The sequence below is a fragment of the Sorex fumeus genome, unplaced genomic scaffold (assembly GCF_029834395.1).
Source record: "Sorex fumeus unplaced genomic scaffold, SorFum_2.1 ptg000032l, whole genome shotgun sequence".
In the NCBI taxonomy this organism is placed as follows: Eukaryota; Metazoa; Chordata; class Mammalia; order Eulipotyphla; family Soricidae; genus Sorex; species Sorex fumeus.
In genome coordinates, this window is record NW_026606089.1 from 11,699,437 (window position 1) to 11,717,506 (window position 18,070).

Below are 18,070 nucleotides of genomic sequence, written 5' to 3' on the forward strand. Positions count from 1 at the left end.
CGGTGGGGGGTGGGCAGGTTGCTGAGATGAGACACAAGCTGGGTTCTGCCAGGTTGGTGGTGGCTGTCCCAGAGAGAGGAATGCGAGCTGATGGTGGAGGAGGTAGGGCTGCCGGCTGGTTTTCGTCGTGGAGGACCCTTGATTGTGTCTCTCGAGACCTCAGTCCTGTGTGTCCCTCCATTGCTCAGCGAGCCCCTCTGAGCCTTGGTTTTCCGCCTGAATGGGAGAACCATCACCTCCCCTGAGGCGCTTCCCAGGACCAGACTGGAGTGGGGGTGTTGCAGGGAGGGAAGTCTGTCTGGGGTGGGTTGGAGATGGGCGAGGCTGGTCCCGGGAGGAAGCTGAGGTGACGGTGTGGTTGACCAGTGGAGCGCGTGTCTTTCCTCCTGAGATTCCCAGCCCTGCAGGAAGGAAGGAAAACGGGCCTCCCCGCTCCCTTGGGTTTGCCGTGGGTTTTCGTTTCTTAATGAAGCGTGCTGTTTGCGAGCTAACCCCGCCTCTCACCGTGTGCCTCCTCAGACTGGCTTCCTTTTATGAAATAGCGATTCCCGAGCTGGAGTCTGCCATTAAGAAGAGGAGGCTCGAAGACCCCAAGTGAGGAGGGGGACAAAATGCGAAGCACGTTACGGTTGGTCCGTGGGCGAGAGGGAAAGAGAGAGACTCCAGCACCGGCCCGGCCCTCCCTGCCCTGTCTTTATCTCGGGGTGGGGGCCACGAACCGGGCAGCATCCAGCTCCCGCTTCTTCCCTGGTGACCCAAATGTCTAAACTGTTCCCCCTCATCTGCTTCGGCTCTGGCCACCCAGCCCGCTGTCTCCTGTCAGTTAGTCCACTATTTAAACCGAGACAGGTCTGGCCCCAGCCCGGGGTGTGTGTGTGTGTGTGTGTGTGTGTGTGTGTGTGTGTGTGTGTCTGTCTGTCTGTCTGTATGTATGTGTTTCTGTGTGTGTGTCTGTGTCTGTGTGTGTCTGTTTGTCTATGTGTGTGTGTCTGTATGTATCTGTGTGTGCGTGTGTCTGTGTCTGTATGTGCATCTGTGTGGCTGTGTCTGTGTGTAGCTGTGTCTATGTGTGTGTCTGTGTGTGTGTGTCTGTGTGTGTCTGTATGTCTGTATCTATGTGTGTGTCTATATGTCTATGTGTGTGTTTCTGTCTGTGTGTCTCTGTGTTTCTGTGTGTGTCTGTATGTGTCCGTGTGTGCGTGTGTCTGTGTCTGTGTATGTGCGTCTGTGTGGCTGTGTATGTGTGTCTGTGCCTGTGTGTCTGTGTCTATGTGTGTGTCTGTGGTGTCTGTGTCTATGTGTGTGTCCGTGCGTCTGTTTATGTGTGTGTCTGTCTGTGTGTCTCTATGTTTCTGTGTGTGTCTATGTCTCTGTGTGTCTGTGTAGGTCTGTGGATGTGTGTCTGTGTGTGTGTCTGTTTGTCTGTCTATGTGTGTGTCTGTCTGTGTGTCTATGTGTCTGTGTATGTGTCTGTGTGTGTCTGTGTAGGTCTGTGTGTGTCTGTGTAGGTCTGTGTCTGTGTGACTGTGTGTGTCTGTGTGTCTGTGTGTCTGTCTATGTGTGTGTCTGTCTGTGTGTCTCTGTGTCTGTGTGTCTCTGTTTCTGTGTGTGTCTGCGTGTGTGTGTCTATGTGTATGTGTCTGTGTGTCTGTGTAGGTCTGTGTCTGTGTGTCTGTGTGTGTCTGTGTGTGTCTGTGTGTCTGTCTATGTGTGTGTCTGTCTGTGTGTCTCTGTGTCTGTGTGTCTCTGTTTCTGTGTGTGTCTGCGTGTGTGTGTCTATGTGTATGTGTCTGTGTCTGTGTGTCTGTGTGTGTCTGTGTGTCTGTGTGTCTGTCTATGTCTGTGTCTGTCTGTGTGTCTCTGTGTCTGTGTGTCTCTGTTTCTGTGTGTGTCTGCGTGTGTCTGTGTGTCTGTATATGTGTCTGTGTGTCTGTGTATGTGTGTCTGTGTGTGTGTCTGTGTGTCTATGTGTGTGTGTGTGTGTCTATATGTATCTGTGTGTGTGTGTTTGGGGATAGAGGGCCCAGCAGCCCCCCTCCCCAAGGTCTTTTTGGCTCCCTAATCTTTCCCTCCCCTCCACCCCCTAAGGCTGCTCGCTGACTTGTGGCAGAGGCTCTCCCATTCCAGGAAGAAGTTACTGGAAATTTTCCACATCCTCATGAACCAGATCTGCCTTCTTCCGGTTCTTGAAAGCAGGTGCGCCCTGGGGAGCCATCGCCCGAGCTCCTCTGGGAGGCTTCCCTCACTGCCTTCACCCCCTCCCCTGCTGGGCAGAGGTGGGGGTGCTAAACAGACTCCCTCTTTCCTGCCGCTGGCCCGAGGCCACACAGAGTTGGGCCGGCGTGGAGAGAGGCTGCAGGTCACGGGCAGTGAGTGAGCTGCGTCTCCCCCATCCCGTTGCAGCTGTGACAGTATCCAGAGCTTCATCGAAGAGTTCCTACAGATCTTCTCGTCCTTGCTGCAGGAGAAGAGGTGAGTGTGGCCGAGCTGGGGGCCGCAAGGAGGAGCCCTCAGGGGCTCCCCAAGAATCCCTGAGAGCCCATCCTTTGCTCACTGGGAATTCAGGGTCGGGGATCCGTGGGCGGGCAGCAGAGACAAGTGTGGCCCCCTCACTGCTGACCAGCGGCCCCCCCGGGCCCAGCCCTGTCCCTCTTACATGCTGTCCACCTGGCAGGTTCCTTCGTGACTATGACGGACTCTTCCCTGTGGCCGACGACATCAGCTTGCTCCAGCAGGCCTCGTCACTCTTGTATCCTTTGACCGCAGCCCTGGCCTGACAAGTCGGAGGTGGGTGGCTGGGTCCCAGAGGCACTACGCAGGGGCTGGTAGCAGCCAGCTTTCCCAGGAGGCCCACCCGGGGCCCAGCCTTTGTGCCACGGCAGGGGAGACAATTCTGCTTTCTCTCTCTGGGTGCTCACTGAGGGTCCAGGCCAGTGGCCAGGAGGACCCTGCCCCGCCCCCATGGAGCTAGCTGTAGGGCGGGAGATGGACAGGTCATTCAGCCTCTTGGGGGTTACAGGGAGAAAGGGAGAAGGCAGCGGAGGCCCTAAGACAGCAGAACCTGGGCCAGGGGTGTCCAAGGAAGTGCCGGGTGAGCAAAGCACGGCAGAGGGACTGGCCGACCCGTGCCGAGTATTCCCCAGAGAGGGGGCCAGAGCCAGTCCATCTTGAGCCCCCGATGAGGCATGTAGGTCACAGGTGGGGGCTCTGAGGGGTGTTTAGGAGGGAGCAAGGCATCTGCATGACCCAGTGCATCTGAAGGCATCTGAAGGACCCTCATGAAGAAGTCTGGGGTCCGCCTGGCAAGCCCTGGTGTCGGGGTGGTGAGGTCAGTTCACCCTTTGGGGCAGACCCTTCTGACTCGGAGAAGCGAACTGCCCTGGGACCTTCCGAGCCCAGGACCTTCGGCATGAATTCATGCCGAACCTGCTTGAATTCAGCCCCCAGTGGGCAGTGAGACTCTAGATTGAAAATGGACGGAGGACAGCCCCAGAGGTCTGCTTGGCAGCTCCTGGGGACCCTTGTCGTGACTCAGTTGCTCAGTCCCCTTTGCAGAAAGGCCCCAGTGGGTCGGACAGGAGACCCAGAGGCTGAGCCCCCACCAGACCCCCTTCCGAATGGTCTGTGCAGAGGAGAAGGAGGAGCCTTTCATACCCATGGCTCAGCTCTGGTCCCCATCTCTACCCAGAGCTTCTTTACAGGATCTCCAGGCCAGCGTGACTGTGGTTTGCCACAGCGCCCCAGCACCTCTGGGTGCAGCCCAGGGATTCCCCGGCACAAGCCCATGTCTGATGCTGGGGGGAAGGGGGAACTTGCTCCCCTTACACTGAGGCAGGGGACCCGAGTACCGGCGAGCATGCCTTAACACAGTGTCCTAGGGACGAGACGCGGGCTGCCTACATCCTGCAGGCGGTCGAGAGTGCGTGGGAAGGAGTGGACCGCCGGAAAGCCACAGATGCTAAAGGGCCCCCAGGGACGGAGGAGCCAAACGGGGCTGAGGTGGCTTCTGAGCCAGTGAGCGGGTCATTGTCACAGCCTGGGAAGTCAGAGGATGAGGAGGTACGTGTCTGCTCGCCCCGACCTGTGTCCCTACAGCGAGGTGGGGACAGTGGGCGGCCCCCCTCAAGGGATGAGTCTCTTTTTGAATCAACAGGTTTTGGGGCTACACACAGGGTCAGAGGAGAGAACCCAGCTTCCCTCTGGAAAGTGAAGGAGTCATCCTGTTTGTTCGGAGTTTTTGTTTGGGGGCTACATCCTGGCAGTGCTCAGGGGACCATGTGATGCAGGGGACTGACCCAGGGCCTGCCGCATGCAGAGCACATGCTAGCCCATTGAGTTTTCTCCCCAGCCTGCCTCACTGATGCTTTGTGTCTTGTTTTTGTTTTGTTTTTGGTCTTTTTGGGTCATACCTGGTGATGCTCAGGGGCTACTCCTAGCTCTGCACTCAGGACTTTCTCCTGGTGCTGCTCAGTGAACCGTATGGGATGCAGGGGATCAAACTCAGGTTGGCTACATGCTTGGCAAACACCCTACACACTACTATCACTCTGCGCCCCCAGTGGTGCGTTTTGGACACGAATGCCCCTTTGGCCCTGGCACAGGTAGCACTGGAGCTGCTTTGCTTGGGTTGGGTTGATGCCTTGGCAACCTGGAGCCCTCCCCTGAGCCTGGGCGAGTCGGGAAACCTCCGCTCTGGTATTTTCTCCCCAGGCTTGTGCAGACGTCACCAGGTAGCTGCACTACCGCTGTGCTGACAGGCCCCAGAGCCCAGGACTCTGCCCTGTGGTGGGTGGGGTGGGCAGCTCAGGGGACTCGTGCCACCGTCACCTGGGAAGCCTTCAGCATGTCAGTCATATGCGCATCCTCATCTGGTGATGGGGCCTGGGAGCCCGGCACTGCCATGGGCCATGCACAGATCCCAGCCGTCCCAGGGTCCCAGTGGCAGATCCTGCTCCCCCTCTCGACTGTCCCTGACTGGGAGAGTGACAGCTCCCTCCCTCCACCTTTTACTTCCCTCCCCCTCTTTGACTCTTGCTTCTGAGTCATGGCGAGGTGTTTTTATTTTTTTGTTGTTGTTGTTATCATTGTTTGGATTTGTGAATTTCCTTAAAGGAAAAGCCTAACCAAACAGAAAATGAAGCCATTATCAGCTCTCTGTAAACCAAATCCTCTTTATGAAAAGGAATATAATTGAAGGTACCCAGGGAGATGGCCCAGCAGTGGAGCGCATGTCTTGAGAAAGAAAAAAAAAGATTATATAAAGCTCAAGGGGAGCATTTCCACTCGGTCTGGATCTGCTGGGTGCCGTCTCCCTCCTCCAACCAGTTAGAACTGGACAAGGGCCCGAGGCACTGGTTTATGGGCAATGCCCGGCGCCAGCACTTGTGTGTTATCACTTTGAGCCACTGGAAACAGTCCCCATGAGATGGGTGTAGTGGGCCCTTTTCATTACAGAGGAAACTGAGGTTCAGAGAGGGGAAGTGCCCTGCCCACAGGCACACAGCCAGGTGGAACTCCGCCGGTTAGTCATCGAGGGCCCTCCCGATATTTTTTACAGGGGAGGAAAAGGAGGCAGACAAACTTGAGTCATTCGGCCAAGTCCCATGTAAAGGACTTGGGCCAAGGTCCCAAGTCAGGGCAGGGCCGAGACCCAAACAAGGTCCCAGACTCGGTGTCCAGTGCTCTGGCTGGGACCCCACCTGCCCTGCCTCACTCTGGCTCTTCCACAGTGCCTGGGGGCCGCGGCTGCCCCCATCCCCTCCGTGAGCGGAGTGGAGCTGGACTCGCTCATCTCCCAAGTTAAGGACTTGCTGCCGGACCTGGGCGAGGGCTTCATCCTGGCCTGCCTGGAGCACTACAGCTACGACCCGGAGCAGGTGATCAACAACATCCTGGAGGAGCGGCTGGCCCCCAGCCTCAGCCAGCTGGACCGCAGCCAGGACAGGTGGGAGGAGGCGGACGGCACCCACCTGCCTCGGGCCCCCGCTTCACTCTCTCCCTCTGGGGGCCCCACGACTCGGCTCACTCACCCTCTCCCATACCAGGCTTCCCGGCCCTTGGCAGAGGCTCCTCACAAGGTTCTCGCCTGCCCCCTGCAGGGCGCGCCATGAGGGCCCAGATGGGCATGTTGCAGCAGCTCCTGGGAACAGTCACTCAGAGACACAAGGGCAGGTGACAAAGGCTCTCCGAGCCCTGCAGTGCTGCAGAGTCATTGCCACCCTCCCCAGACAGCCTCAAGGGCGCACGCAGAGCTTCTCCATCCCTCCCACCGTCCCAAGTGGGCTTCCCGCAGACATGTCTGCAGGAAGGGGGAACCTCCAGGAACAGATGTGATTTATTTGAAAAGTGAACAGTTTGCTCTGTGCCTTTGCACAAGGGCCTTGGTTCCTTGGTGCCCATTTTTCAGGTGAGAGTACTGAGGCACCAAAGAGGTTGAGTGAGCCAGGCCTGCCCAGCCCACAGTTCTCTTGTGAGTCTTAAATAAGAGTTGGGGGCGGGGGGGTGGGAAGCTTGGCGGGGAGACTGGAGCGATAGTACAGCAGATATGGTGCTTGCCTGGCACACGGATGACCCGGGTTCGATGCCCAGCACCCCATGTGGTCTTCCAAACCTGCCAGACATCAATCCACGGCCAGGTGTTGCCCAAAAAAAACAAAAGCAGGAGCCCTGAAGAAGCAGAGAAAACCCTTGAAGCCTGACACATGTGCCCGGGGGCACTTGCAGGTGTGACTGCATGCCCAGGCAGAAGCCAGCGAACACTGTGCTTCAGATTGTGACCCAGGTGTGGCTGCCGCCCACCTGGGAGTGGAGACTCTCCGGTGGGGGACTAGGACACAGTGGGTGTCCGCTGCTGAGATCCCCGCCTCCTGACTCCCTGCCGTCCTCCAGACAGGTGACACCCGACCCCACGCCTCTGCTGACATCCCGCCACAACGTCTTCCAGAACGATGAGTTTGACGTGTTCAGCCGGGACTCGGTGGACCTGAGCCGGGTGCACAAGGGCAGGAGGTGAGTCAGTGGCCGTGGGGCCCAGCCAGTGTGGTGTGGAAGCCAAGGAAGCTCAGGACCCCCATCTTTACAGAACTGGCATGAATTTCAGTTCAGGATGCCCCTGGCACCCTGCAGGCCAGCAGGACCAAGACCACCCCCGTTTCTCTTCTGTCTTTTGTCGTGTTGACCCTTGAATCTCTGGATGGTGAAGCCCGGCAGTGCTTCCCAGAGCTTTTCCAGAATGCGCCGGTGAGGGCTAGAGCCCTAGTACAGCAGGTCGGGTACTTGCCTGCACTCAGTGGACCTGGGTTCAATCCCCAGCTTCCCATAAGGTCCCCCATGCTCACCAGGAATGATCTCTGCACAGGGCCATGAGTAAGCCCTGAGCAGCGCCAGGTATAGCCTAAAAACCAGCCAGTCAACAGAGTGAGCTAGTGAGGGACCAGTATTGAGTTAGTTTTTCAGGAGGTGAAAAGGATTACTTTTTTTTTTTTAAGTTTGTGCCCTTCCCACCTATCTTTTTTAATGTCATTGAAAAAAAAAAAAGAATTCCTTCCTAATGCATGCATTCACTCAACCGATCTTTTCTGGGTGCTGAGTGCAGTGTCAGTGCGTTATTCTTCCAGTGCCGGGATATCGTGGGGACTCACCCCCGCCCCTCCCTGTGCGGAGTCTGCACCGAGCGATTTCTCGAGGACTCGGAGGTGTGAAATTATGAATCTAGCAGGCGCCTCAGAGGAGGCAACATGCCGGCTTCCACTCCTGCACTGAGCCACCAGTGCAGGGGCCTTACACAGGAGTAGAAAGTTGGAGAAAAGCCCATTCGGCAAGGGAGTGTGGGGGAAGGCCTTCCCAGCTGAGTGAGCCTCTGGGGCAGCGACCCCAGAACATGGGGAGCACAGTGAGGGGCCCGGTGCCGACGACCGTTTTCCATTCTGTAAGGAGCCCTTGGCTCTGGAAGTTCACTCTGGCTTCCTCCGGTGGCACCAAGAGCAAACCACCACGGTGTGATGAGTGGCTGAGGAGAGAATGACAAAACTCTCCACAGCCCACGCTCTGTCAGTCACCTGAAGTCTCCCCCAGTGCCCTTGGTTGGCGCATGACATCCAGAAATGTGGGAACTGCTAGGGAGGGGATGGTCCCTGCCCAGTGCCAAGAGGAACCCCCTAGGGCAAAGGCGACCCTGCGGCTTCCCTTCCCCCTGGGTGCACCCCAGGCTGGGCGCCTGACTGGCCCAGGCTTGGGGCGCAGGCCCAGGGCAGCCCCAAAGCCATCTGGCTGGCTGAACAGGAAGCCATCGCAAAGTGCTTAGTCACCCCCATTGCAACATCCCCGGATCGCAGTCAGGCTGGAGACATTACTCCGCTTCCCCGGGCCATGCTCCCCAGCCAGCTCCCCGGCCAGACGGGCCCTTGGTACCTCCCGACTAGGGAGCAGGCAGGCAAAGAGGACTGTGTCCTTGATGAGAGGGCCCGCAGAGCCTGGATGGCAGCTGTTTACGATCTCATTATGCAGGGGAGCCGAGGGGCCGGGCTTGCAGGACAGCAAAGCCGCTGTTGATGCATTCATTATTTATTTATTCATCCAGCAAATATTTATTAAGCGATTTACTAGCAACGCCAGATCCTATGCGAGACACAAGGAGGCAAGGCGAGCAGGGTACCTGGGCTTCTCCTTCAAGTGGGACAGAGACCATGGGAAAGACAGCAGTAACAGAGCACTGACAGAGGGTCGAGGCATCAGGAGGGGGCCCCTGGGGCCGCAGATGTGGGTTGACCTGCGGCCACACCGTCCTGGAGGCAGATGGGCTGTCTCTGAGTGCTGGTTCCCTCGAGGCCGCTGGATGGCTGCTGTTCTGTCGCTGATGACCCCTAGAAGTGGCAGTGCTAAGAGAGCCACTGGCCCCTTCCACTTCTCCTGGGAGAGGCCAGGAGATTTCCCAGAAGGCTCTAGGCTCCCCATACAGGTCGTTGGGAGAACGGGACCCCAGGGCCAAAACACAGGGCTCTAGAACAAGAAGGGAAGATGGGAAGATGTGAGGAAAATGAGAGTCTGTTACAAAGTGGCTAAGGTGAGGGTGTGGGCTGTGGACCCCAGGCTTGCATGCGGCTAGGTGCACCAGGGCCCAGCACGGGGCGATGAGTCCAAGGACAGGTCCCAGAGCTGCCGTGGGCTGAGCGGAGACAGTGAGTGTCCTTCCCCCGAAAGGTCCGTGGCACACACCGCCTGGGCACTGCGCCTCCGGGCACTCCCAGAGCACGGGCCTGCCTAGACCCATGGGGGAAGGACCGGGATCCACCCCGCTGAGCCAGCAGGCCGGCTCCGCTTCTGTTCCCCGCTTAGGTCACCCTCACGTCCATCGTGGAGGGCAGAACACAGCAAGGGCTGGTGGCTTAGGAAGTGGCTCTGCAGCCTTGAGTGAAGTGCCTGGCAGCCGGGGTCCCCCAGTTCTATACCCAGGAAAGGAGACTTCTATGGCGTCTGCAGGCCCCGTGGAAGCTCAGAGACTTGAAGGCCAGGTCAGAGAACACGAGAAAGAGAAAGGGGACCGGCCTGCGGGGGAACCCGCCTGTTCCCAGGCTCGCTGCCCTCCTGTGGGGGATGAGACCCGCCTCTCCACAGCTCGTGTGCCACCATTGACCTTCCCAAACCCGACTGAACTCGGGGCTCTCAAGTGCACCTATGTTTCCCCGTAGTTTCACCCCAGTTTTCTTTTCCTTCCTGACTCTAACTGGCATCAGGGAACCCACTCCCTCTCCTTGAAGAGGTACCCGGCGTTCCAAGCTCACTTGTCCCCAGCTCGGGTAGGCAGTTTGCCAGGCTTTCCTGGCTGGCCCTGCCAGCGAGCCACGAAACCAGGAGCCGCCACGCTTGAAAGAACTGCCCTCTTGAGGCCAAAGAGAGAACAGAGATAAGGCACCTGCCTGGCAGTCCCTGGCGCCACATGTGGTCCCCCAGCACCATCGTTTTTTTGCTCGCCTGCTCTCACATGTCCCCACCTCTCCTGGTGGCTGCTGAGGCCAGGCTGTCACACCCACTGAACTGTGGGATTCCACCAGGGGACATCCAGATCTGAGTCTCTCCCCACCTCAGCCCAGCTCCCTGGCTAGCATAGTCGGCCCTTCATAGAAACGCGAGAGGAAGGGGGCCAGAGTGATAGCACAGCGGGCAGAGCGTCTGCCTTACATGCGGCCGACCCGGGTTCGACCCCGGGCCTCCCATATGGTCCCCTGAGCACTGCCAGGAATAATTCCTGAGTGCAGAGCCTGGAGTAACCCCTGAGCATCACTGGGTGTGACCCAAAAAGACAAAAAACAAACAAACAAACAAAATGCTGGAAGAAGCCAAAGGCTAACCCATCCCCCTGGCATCTCCAGGCAAACATCCCGACAGACAGTGCCAGCCCCTCCCTGCACCAAAAGCCAGTGGATAAGTTTTTGTGAAAGCTGTGCAGAGCTTTATGGGTGTTTGTTGTTTTTTTGTTGTTCCCCCCTCCCCCCCTTTTTCTCCCCTGTCGTAGATAAATTCCAAAGGCCTGATTTCACAGCTAAGCTGGATTTTCTTGCCTGACCATCTCCTATTGATTTTTCCCTGCAGGACTCAAAACTCTGTTCCTCGGGCCTGATTATGTGCCTGACATGCCAGATTTTGCTTTGGGTCTGCAAAGCCCCAAGTCAGGCCAAGGCCCCAAAGCCATAGTGCTGCCCTGATCAGAGTCCTGGGCATTTTTCTGCGCCCCCACCCACCCACCCACCATGCCTCCACTGCGTCCCAATTTCCTTGCCTGTAGCCTGGCAGGAGTTGACCTTGCAGGCCTGACCTGCAAAGTGGCAGACAAAAGTAAAGGAGAGGCCAGGACCCTCCTCACCCCTCAAACCTGGTGGTGCTCAGGGGCCTTTCCCAGAACCAACCCCGAACTGCCAGGTGAGGGGTTGATTCTGGGACGCCCACGTGTGAAGTATGTGCTCTGGCCCTTTGAACAACCTCCTCAGTCCCTTTCCTTCCCCCCCCCACTTTACTTATACTTCGTAGTGTTCATGATGATTTGTTACAGGCATTTAATATTCCAACACCAATCCCACCACCACTGTCCCCCTCCTTCCACCATTGTCCCCCATTTTCCCAACCACCCCTCAAGCCTGCCCCTGTAGTGGGCCCGCAGTGATTTATTTTATATTGCTTGTTACAACTACATGGCTAGTGGAATGATCAAAAACTACTTCAGCAAAAGAAAATTTGTGTAAATTGTCTTATCATGGGGACATTGAGTCCTTGTCTGAGGGTTTACTAAGCTAGTTGAGCCTTGTGTGTCGGTGTTTTGTTAGTTGAGCTCAGTTAGCTTCTGCGTTACACTCCCATCCAAGCAGGTGTGCTCCAAGGGGGTGTTAGTATTGTAGAGTTTGGAGGTGTTGCACAGCTGCAGATGTGGCCACGTGATCCAGAGTATTTAACTGGGCAGCGAATTTACATGGTGGCAGTGGGGGATCATGGGTGTGGCATGGCAGCTGGGGTTTTTGGAAGTACAGGTTGGGGAGGTCGGGGGAGGTTGCCCATTCCGACTCCGAGAAGGCCCAGAATTCTCAGCCCCCCCCCCCAAAAAAAAGGGTGTACCTGAAATTTTTGGCAGTTTGTCATCTCTGTAGAGCTCAGACGAGGGAGAGTAGAGTCCAGCCAGGGGCATGGCAGCAGCTGTTGGGGTGTAATTGCGGCTGCCAGGGCTTCGGCAGAATGGACTTGGTTTATGCCCTTCCCAAGGGCACCCCGGAGTTCTCAGCTGGGGGCTGGTGTGTCCAAGAAATTTCTGCTGCTAGGTGCTCTCTTACAAGATTCGATCATGATTCTGTGAAGCTGTGCCAATAGATGAACTTTCATGCCGGCAGTTATGGGATGTCCTGGTTCTCTCTTGAATCATCGTGAGATACAGGTACAAAGCTTTCATGTTTGAGTTTCAGTCATCCAGTGATCAAACACCCGTCCCTCCACCAGTGCACCTTTTCCACCACCAATGTCCCCAGTCTACCCTCCTCACCCCATCCCACCCCTCCCCCTGCCTCTATGGCAGATAATTGCCCCCATACTGTTTCTCTACTTTTCTAGTTCCCTTTCGTAAATGTTTATTTATTTACCTTTTTTTGGGGGGGGGGAGAGGCAGAGCTGTTTTGGACCCATACCTAGCAGTGCTCAGGAGCTACTCCCAGCTTCATGCTCAGGTCTTGCTCCCACTCATCTTTGGGGTGGTGCTGGAGGTCATAGCTGGATCGGCCACATGCAGAGCGTGTGCTTAACCCCGGTGCCATCTCTCCAGCCCCTTAAATGCTGGTTTTAGAAAAGATTTAAATAACCTCTGCCCGCTCCGTGTTCACTCGGCTGACCAGCTTCCTCTCTGCATTCACGTGCAGGGCCGTCTGGTCGACTTTCTGCTTTTTGCACAGATGGGATCGTGCCGTGCGCCTTCCCAGCAGCTCGCTCCCCCACCCCACCCCCCTCGGGAATAAGTCTCAGACTTCTTTCTCTGTCAGCGCAAATAGATTAATGTCTTTCTCGAGAACTGCCACCGTGTTCTGTCATACAGATGTAGCACGGCTCATTTGGCCGTCTCATTTGTGAGAAACCTGACATCACAAATTGCTTCCCGTTTCTCCCCGCGATAAGCAATGCGGAAAAGAAAATACCCTGCCGGGGCCCAGGACTCGGCAGCAACGAGCCTTGTCTGTGTGCAGCCCTGGGCTCGCGACACAGCATCGCCAAATGAAAACAGGATTTGCAGGCAGGAGGTCTGGATTTGAGCCCCAGTACCACTCGGTCTCCCCGGTACCCCTGGGATGGATCCCTGAACAACGTTCAAGTGTAGCCCAAACCCCACCCCCCTCCAAAAAAGAAAATCCTTGAGGGCACCTCCTTGTGCCCTTAACCAGAGTTTCTGTTGGGCAGACACCTCAAGGGGAAGTTTCTGGAGCAGAGAGATAGCTCGGTAGGCTGAATGATACTAAAGCCAAGTTTCAGTCCCTGGCATGTCATGGTACCCTGAATAGTACTGGGAGCAATCCCCAAGTACAGAACCAGGAATAGCCCCCCAAATGCTGCCTGGTGTCACTCTCCAAAAGAAAACAAAAATTTCCTGGCCCATGGGGCTGGAACGATAGCACAGCGGGTAGGGCATTTGCCTTGCATGCGGCTGACCCGGGTTCAATTCCCAGCATCCCATATGGTTCCCTGAGCACCGCCAGGAATGATTCCTGAGTGCAGAGCCAGGAGTGACCCCTGAGCATTGCCAGGTATGACCCAAAAAAAGCAAAAAAATTTTTTAAAAATTGCCCAAATGTACACACTTTTGGGATCAGAGGTCAGGGTTTGAGTCTAGGGTCTCACACGTACAAGGGAACTTCTCTACCACTGAGCTACGTCCCTGCCTCTGCTACTTTTCCTGGGGGTGGGGGGCTCCCAATCCGTGCTCAGGGGTGCTGGACACTCCCACTGGTACTCTGACAGGGGCCACCCTGGCATGGCGGGGGGTGGGCAGGATGGAGAAGGACAATGCCGTGTTGAGGTCAACTCGATGCCTCTGGCCTGAGTGATATCCCTGGCTCCTAGCTTCCATTCTTTTTTTTTTTTCTGCTTTTTGGGTCACACCTGGCGATGCACAGGGGTTCCTCCTGGCTCATGCACTCAGGAATTACTCCTGGCGGTGCTGCTCAGGGGACCCTATGGGATGCTGGGAATCGAACCCAGGTTGCCTGCGTGCAAGGCAAACGCCCTACCCGCTATCACTCCAGCCACATTTCCATTCTTTTTTTGTGGTTATTATTGGAGGGGAGTGTTTGGTCCACAGCCAGGGGCGCTCAGGCCTTGTCCCTGGCAGTGCTGGGGGACCGGGGATCGTACCAGGGTTATCCACATGCAAGGCAAGTGCCCCACTCCTGTGCCACCTCTCCAGCTCGTCACTCTCCATTCGTCTAACTGCTCCTGGGATGCCCTCTGCAGTGACCAGTGCCCTCTGTGGGTCCACGGGCACCAGCAGCCCCGAGTGTCCTGGCCTCCCACATGCCCGCCAGTGCTAGGTGTGGCCGGCCTAAGGGGGATGGAGGAGCCCCTGGCCTTGGGGGCCTGATGGTGTGTTTCCCCCCTGCTTGCCAGGAAGCCAGAGACGGCGCGGAGCCTGCTCAACGACAAGCGGGATGTGGACGCCCAGCGGCAGCGCTACGAGCAGTACAGCGTGGTGGTGGAGGAGGTAGGCAGCAGCGGGCCTGGGACACCCCCCCCGCGCCCCGCGCCCGTCCAGCTTCTGCTTTTGCTGCCCCTGCAGGTGCCCCTGCAGCCAGGTGAGGCCCTGTCCTACCGAGGCGACAGCTACGAGGACGAGTACGACGACACGTACGACGGCAACCAGGTGGGCGCCAACGATGCCGACTCGGATGACGAGCTCATCAGCCGCAGGTGAGGCTGTACGCTGGGGTGGGGGGGGGGGCAGGGGGCAGGGCAGATGGGGGGCCCAGGGCCCTCTCCCCACACCCTCTCACACCCCGGCTGGTTGGCCCCTCTTGAATGCAGCCACTTTCTCTTGGTCTCATTTAGTGGTGTCGGGTTTGTTTCGGATTGGGACTACACCGAGAGGTCTGTGCTGCGTTGGTCGCGGCAGTGCTCGGGAACCATGCAGTGCCAGGGATCAAACTCAGGGCTTCCGCCTGTGCCTTTGAACCATCTTGCCAGTCCCTCCTGTGGTAGTTTTGCCTTTTTTCTCTTAATTGCAGAAAACTTGCCCAGTGGAACCTTATGGAGATTCCCTGATACAGATCAAAGCAGAGCTGCCCTGGGAAGGACTGGAGACATGCAACCCCCCCCCCACACACACACACACACACATACACACATACACAGACACACACAGACACACACGCACAGCCCCAGCTCAGCTTCCCTGCCTACCCCCATTAGACCTGGCCTGGAGGCAGAGCTGGCATTTGGAGTTCTCCCCCCTCACCTCCCGGCTCTCATCTTTGATGTCACTTTCTCTCTCAATCCTCAGGCCCTTCACCACCCCTCAGGTGCTGAGAACCAAAGTGCCCAGGGAAGGGCAGGAGGAAGAGGAGGAGGAAGAAGAGGAGGCGGAGGATGAGGCCCCCAAGGTACCTTCTATGACGCCTGGCAGGCATGGGGGCGGGGGCGGGGATCAGTGAAGGGGAGGATTCGGTTCTGAAGGGGGGACTGGGAGCACCGCAGACCCCCGCCCTTCCTTCCATGAGTCTCAAGGTAGCCCCAGCATCACTGCCTCTGGAGCAGAGGGGTCTACTTGGAGAACTGGGAGCTCACACCTCTCCAGTCTGTGCTCCTGGCGGGACTGTGGGGGCACATCAGAGTCCCAGGTGCCTGGGGCTGCGATCCGTGCCCAGGATGGTAACTCCGCAGATGAGAGAGGATGGAACGCCCAGGGGTCCCGGGGTCAGCCAGGCTGTGGCTTTGAAGATCCCTTTGTGGCAGCTCTGCTTTGTCTTCAAATGAGGTTCAGTAGACCCTCGGCATATAAATCAGACAAGAGCGGAGCAACCTGGATGGAATCGGGGTGGCAGCCTGGGCTCACCAGAGCCCCTCATGTCCCCTGTGTCCCAGGCCAGGCCACCAAAGCAGATGAGGAGCAGGACCTGGTAGAGATGGAGCAGGGGGCGGGCAGCACCCGTGGGGCCCGCTCTACACAGACTTCGCCCGGACTGAACCCTTCTGTCAAATTTTCCAGTTTTTCAAATATTGCTGGTTCTGCTTGTTTTGCTTGTGCCTTTAAACAGCACAGGTCACTAGAGTCTGTCTGAGCTCCTTCGGTCACAGTGTCGCCCTCCTGGGCCAACCCCTTCCTTCTCTTGGTATAAAGATGACCCTAAAGGGACGGGAAAGAGAGTGCAGGGGTTATGGTGCTTGCCTGGCACCGCCGGAAGGCAACCCTGAGTACCGGTCTGGGAATAAGCCCTGAGAACAGCCGGGACCCAAAAAGGAGGGGTCCTGAGGAGTGCTTCCTGCCACATCGTGGCTGACCCAGAGTGGGGGAGAGTCAGCTGCCAAAGGCTGCCCTCTCGGCTTTCTCGGCCCTACGTGGGCCCTCCTGCTGGCCAGGCCACCACCGCTGCCCACCATCTCCCCGTGTCATTGTCCTTCTTCCTATGGGACACGTGTCCAGAAGCCTCAGACCCCTCACAGTCCCCCTCTTCGGCTCCATTGGGGGGTGTTGCCCGGCCCCACGGTGGCTTCCCCCCAACTCCGCGTGGAGGCCTCCCCCAGCTTCAGTCCAGCAGAGACTCGCCCGGCTCACGAACACGCGCTTTTCCCTCCCTCCCCCGCACAGCCTGACCATTTTGTCCAGGACCCCGCAGTGCTGCGAGAGAAGGCGGAAGCCCGGCGCCTGGCGTTCCTGGCCAGGAAGGGGTGAGCATCTTAAGTGGTTGTTTTGCTGCGGGGTGGGGGGTTGGAGGGGGCTCGCCTGGGCCCCCAGCCCACGCACCCTCAGGGCTTTATGTAAAGTAGTCCAGCTCTCACCACCCAGTCCTGCAGATTAGCCACTGCTATCATTTATTCTCCTCACCTGACCCATGAGGACTCGGGAACCCATCTCCAGGCCCCCTCCTGGCCTCTTCTTGGCTGTTCCTCCCCACGGCTTAGCCAGCGGCACCTCTGGGGGTTTAGAGAAGAGAGAAGGTCAATCCCAGACCTGGCCAGTTCCCCTGAGCTCTGACCATCCAGCCTATTATCTGCCCTCTTGTCCCAGAGTCGGGACTTGGGCATCAGGGTACAGACCACGTCCTTTCCCTGGGACCCTGCGGAGGGGAGGGCCTTTGCCGCCCAGAGCCTCTTCCAATGGGCGGTTTCTCCTGGGGGGGGCACTGTTCCCCTCCTCAGACACCGGCATGACAACTCTGCGGCGGTGGCCGGCAGCCCCCGGGGCCACGGGCAGAACCGGGAGACCACCCAGGAGCGCAGGAAGAAGGAGGCCAGCAAGGCGACCCGCGCCAACCACAACCGGAGGACCATGGCGGACCGCAAACGGAGCAAAGGCATGATCCCCTCCTGAGGCAGCTGGGCCAGAGCCAGGGGTGGACCCCCACACCCGCTCCGGGTCAGCGCCGCACCTCGACCGCCTCAGCTTCACAGTCCCTGAGAAGGCCGCCTCGTCGTCCACCAGCCAGCCGTGAGCGCCTTCTTGCAGAACACACAGTGCCTTATCCCACAACAGAGGGACCCGTGGGGCCGGCAAGCAGGCGACAGGACAGGGACAGAGCCCCAGGCCCCCAGGCCTTGAGCAGCACGAGACCACTTCCCCTTTGCCCTTCCCTGGACGGCAGGACACCTGTCAACTCACAAACAAAAACAACCAGGCCTGCGAATAAAGTGTTTGACCCTTTGGAGCAATGATCCCTGATCATTGCCCCTTCTGCAGTGACCACTGCCTCCTGGTGCAGAAGAGGCCCCCGTGGCCACTGGGCTCTTCTCCCACCCCCGCAGGCTGGCCTCTCATGGGAACCCCTCGCTGTGGGGCTCTGAGCAGATCACCCCCCTTCTCGAGCCTCTGGTCTCTGCCTCTGGAGAGTCTGGCCGTGGGGCTGAGACCTTCCACGCCTTCCCCCTAGCTCAGTTTCCATGACCAGCACCCTGGGGAGGGGGGCGCGTACCCGTTAGCACTATAGCATGGATGAGAGAGGCGAGGCCCGGGCCCCCGTCAAGAGGCAGCAGAACAGGAATGGGCAGTGCAGGAGGACCCAGGACCATGAGGGGTCCCAGCCCCCCAGGCCTGCATCTCCATCTCCTGGTACCTTGACCCAAGAACATTTGCCAGAGCATAGGCCATGACAGAGCTCAGTGCCTTCTGGAAGAACCTGTGAAACCGCAGGCGTGGGGCCCAGAAGGAGCAGATGAGGCTGTCACCACCCACCCGTGGTGGAGCCAGTGGGACCAGGACTTTGTCCCCCCAGCCCCCCTCCTAGGCGCGGCCCGCTGACTTTGGGTGCCACCGCTGCCAGGCCGCTGGTTCCTAAGCCGCCTTGGCACGCTACCGATCAAGGATGAGCAACCGCAGGGCTCATCTGGGGCAGCCAAAGCCCCT

At 58.0% G+C, this 18,070-nt stretch overlaps 1 protein-coding gene across 2 annotated transcripts in view; it reads left to right on the forward strand.

Annotated features, from left to right (window-relative positions):
- The window catches only part of ASCC2 (activating signal cointegrator 1 complex subunit 2), a 45,753-nt gene extending 28,210 nt beyond the window's left edge, over positions 1–17,543 (forward strand). For both annotated transcript variants that reach the window (XM_056116525.1, XM_056116526.1), the window contains 12 exons: positions 520–594; positions 2,089–2,196; positions 2,404–2,472; positions 2,675–2,749; positions 3,879–4,059; positions 5,730–5,944; positions 6,889–7,008; positions 14,125–14,218; positions 14,294–14,424; positions 15,014–15,113; positions 16,319–16,398; positions 16,870–17,543. In XM_056116525.1, coding sequence (XP_055972500.1) covers positions 520–594; positions 2,089–2,196; positions 2,404–2,472; positions 2,675–2,749; positions 3,879–4,059; positions 5,730–5,944; positions 6,889–7,008; positions 14,125–14,218; positions 14,294–14,424; positions 15,014–15,113; positions 16,319–16,398; positions 16,870–17,041 — 1,420 coding nt within the window. In that variant the 3' untranslated portion in view covers positions 17,042–17,543. The remainder of the gene's footprint in view (positions 1–519; positions 595–2,088; positions 2,197–2,403; positions 2,473–2,674; positions 2,750–3,878; positions 4,060–5,729; positions 5,945–6,888; positions 7,009–14,124; positions 14,219–14,293; positions 14,425–15,013; positions 15,114–16,318; positions 16,399–16,869) is intronic.
- Positions 17,544–18,070: the final 527 nt, after the last annotated feature.